The following is a 1,172-nucleotide window of genomic DNA, read 5'->3' on the forward strand; positions in this document are numbered from 1 at the left end:
TCTCTCCCTATGCCTCCCACCCGAAGTTTCTCAAATCTTTCTGGCCCTGTTCCCCAGTTCCAACACTCACCAGGTATTCCTTTATTTTGCCATCTCGTTCCCCTCACTCCCTGCTACCCTAAACACACCCGATGGCCGAAGGCAACAAGGAATGTCATCTAAACCAAACCTTCTACGGCCCTTCCATTCCTCCCACTCAAACCCACGTCCGTTTATCTCCCACTGATCGGACTAGCACAAAATTCAACGCCTACACCATGTTCTGTATCTCTTTCAAGATTATAACTATAATCCTCATCTTTCTTTGCGTCATCGTTCTGACTCTCTGGCTTATCTTTCAGCCACAAAGCCTCAAGGCTTACGCCGATAATGCCACTCTATCAGTCTTCAATCTCTCTTCACCCGGCAACGGCAGTCTCAACTACAAACTCTCTTTCATGCTCAGCTTACGAAATCCAAACCGCAAATACAGCTTCTACTACGAGCGACTAAATACCGTAGCGTTTTATGATGGATACCAGTTCGCTCACGCGGGCTCGCTTCGGAATTATCAAGGAAGAAACAGTTGGATGTCGTTGAATGTGAGCTTAGAGGGTCGGAGTACGGTATCAACCGACTCGGTGAGGCAAGGTTTTGAGCGGGAGAAAGGAGAAGGTTTCTTTCATGTGAGGGTGAAGATTTATGCCACGGTTCGGCTAAAAATGTTCATGATAAAGAGCGAGCAGTTCAAGCCGGACTTGGATTGCAACCTAAGGCTTCCCGTGCCGTCAAATGATACTTCTCTGGCAGCAGGTTTCTATAGAACCGAATGTGAAGCGAACCATTTCTCATAGTCAATTGCTGTGGCAAACGTTTGACTTCCTTTTTTTTTATTATTGTTAGTAATGATTCTCTTTTCTATGTTTTTCTGGCAATTATATTCGTTTCACGAAAGGTCATGCAAACAGAATTAGGATTTTAACAATTGCTGTGTATTGAATTCGATCTGTTTACGCTAATAATTTTGATAATAATATTAAGCTTCTCACACGAGCTAAAGATAAAGCAATAGGGACAATAATGTAAGTCTTTTGGCATCATCTAGGATTATTTAAGATGGTGTTCTAAATCTAACAAACACTCTTCAGCATATTGAGGTGGTCGCTTTTCTCGCTCAAATAAGAAAAAAAAAA

General features: G+C 42.6%; 1 protein-coding gene across 1 annotated transcript; it reads left to right on the forward strand.

Moving 5' to 3' along the window:
- Positions 1-15: 15 nt before the first annotated feature.
- LOC110034917 (NDR1/HIN1-like protein 10) lies at positions 16-833 on the forward strand. Its single transcript, XM_020739155.1, has 2 exons — positions 16-73; positions 342-833. Exon 2 carries the CDS (start codon positions 438-440, stop codon positions 831-833), a length of 396 nt encoding a protein of 131 aa, XP_020594814.1. The 5' UTR covers positions 16-73; positions 342-437.
- The last annotated feature ends 339 nt before the right edge of the window (positions 834-1,172 follow it).

This window comes from Phalaenopsis equestris, unplaced genomic scaffold, assembly GCF_001263595.1.
Source record: "Phalaenopsis equestris unplaced genomic scaffold, ASM126359v1 Scaffold194591, whole genome shotgun sequence".
In the NCBI taxonomy this organism is placed as follows: Eukaryota; Viridiplantae; Streptophyta; class Magnoliopsida; order Asparagales; family Orchidaceae; genus Phalaenopsis; species Phalaenopsis equestris.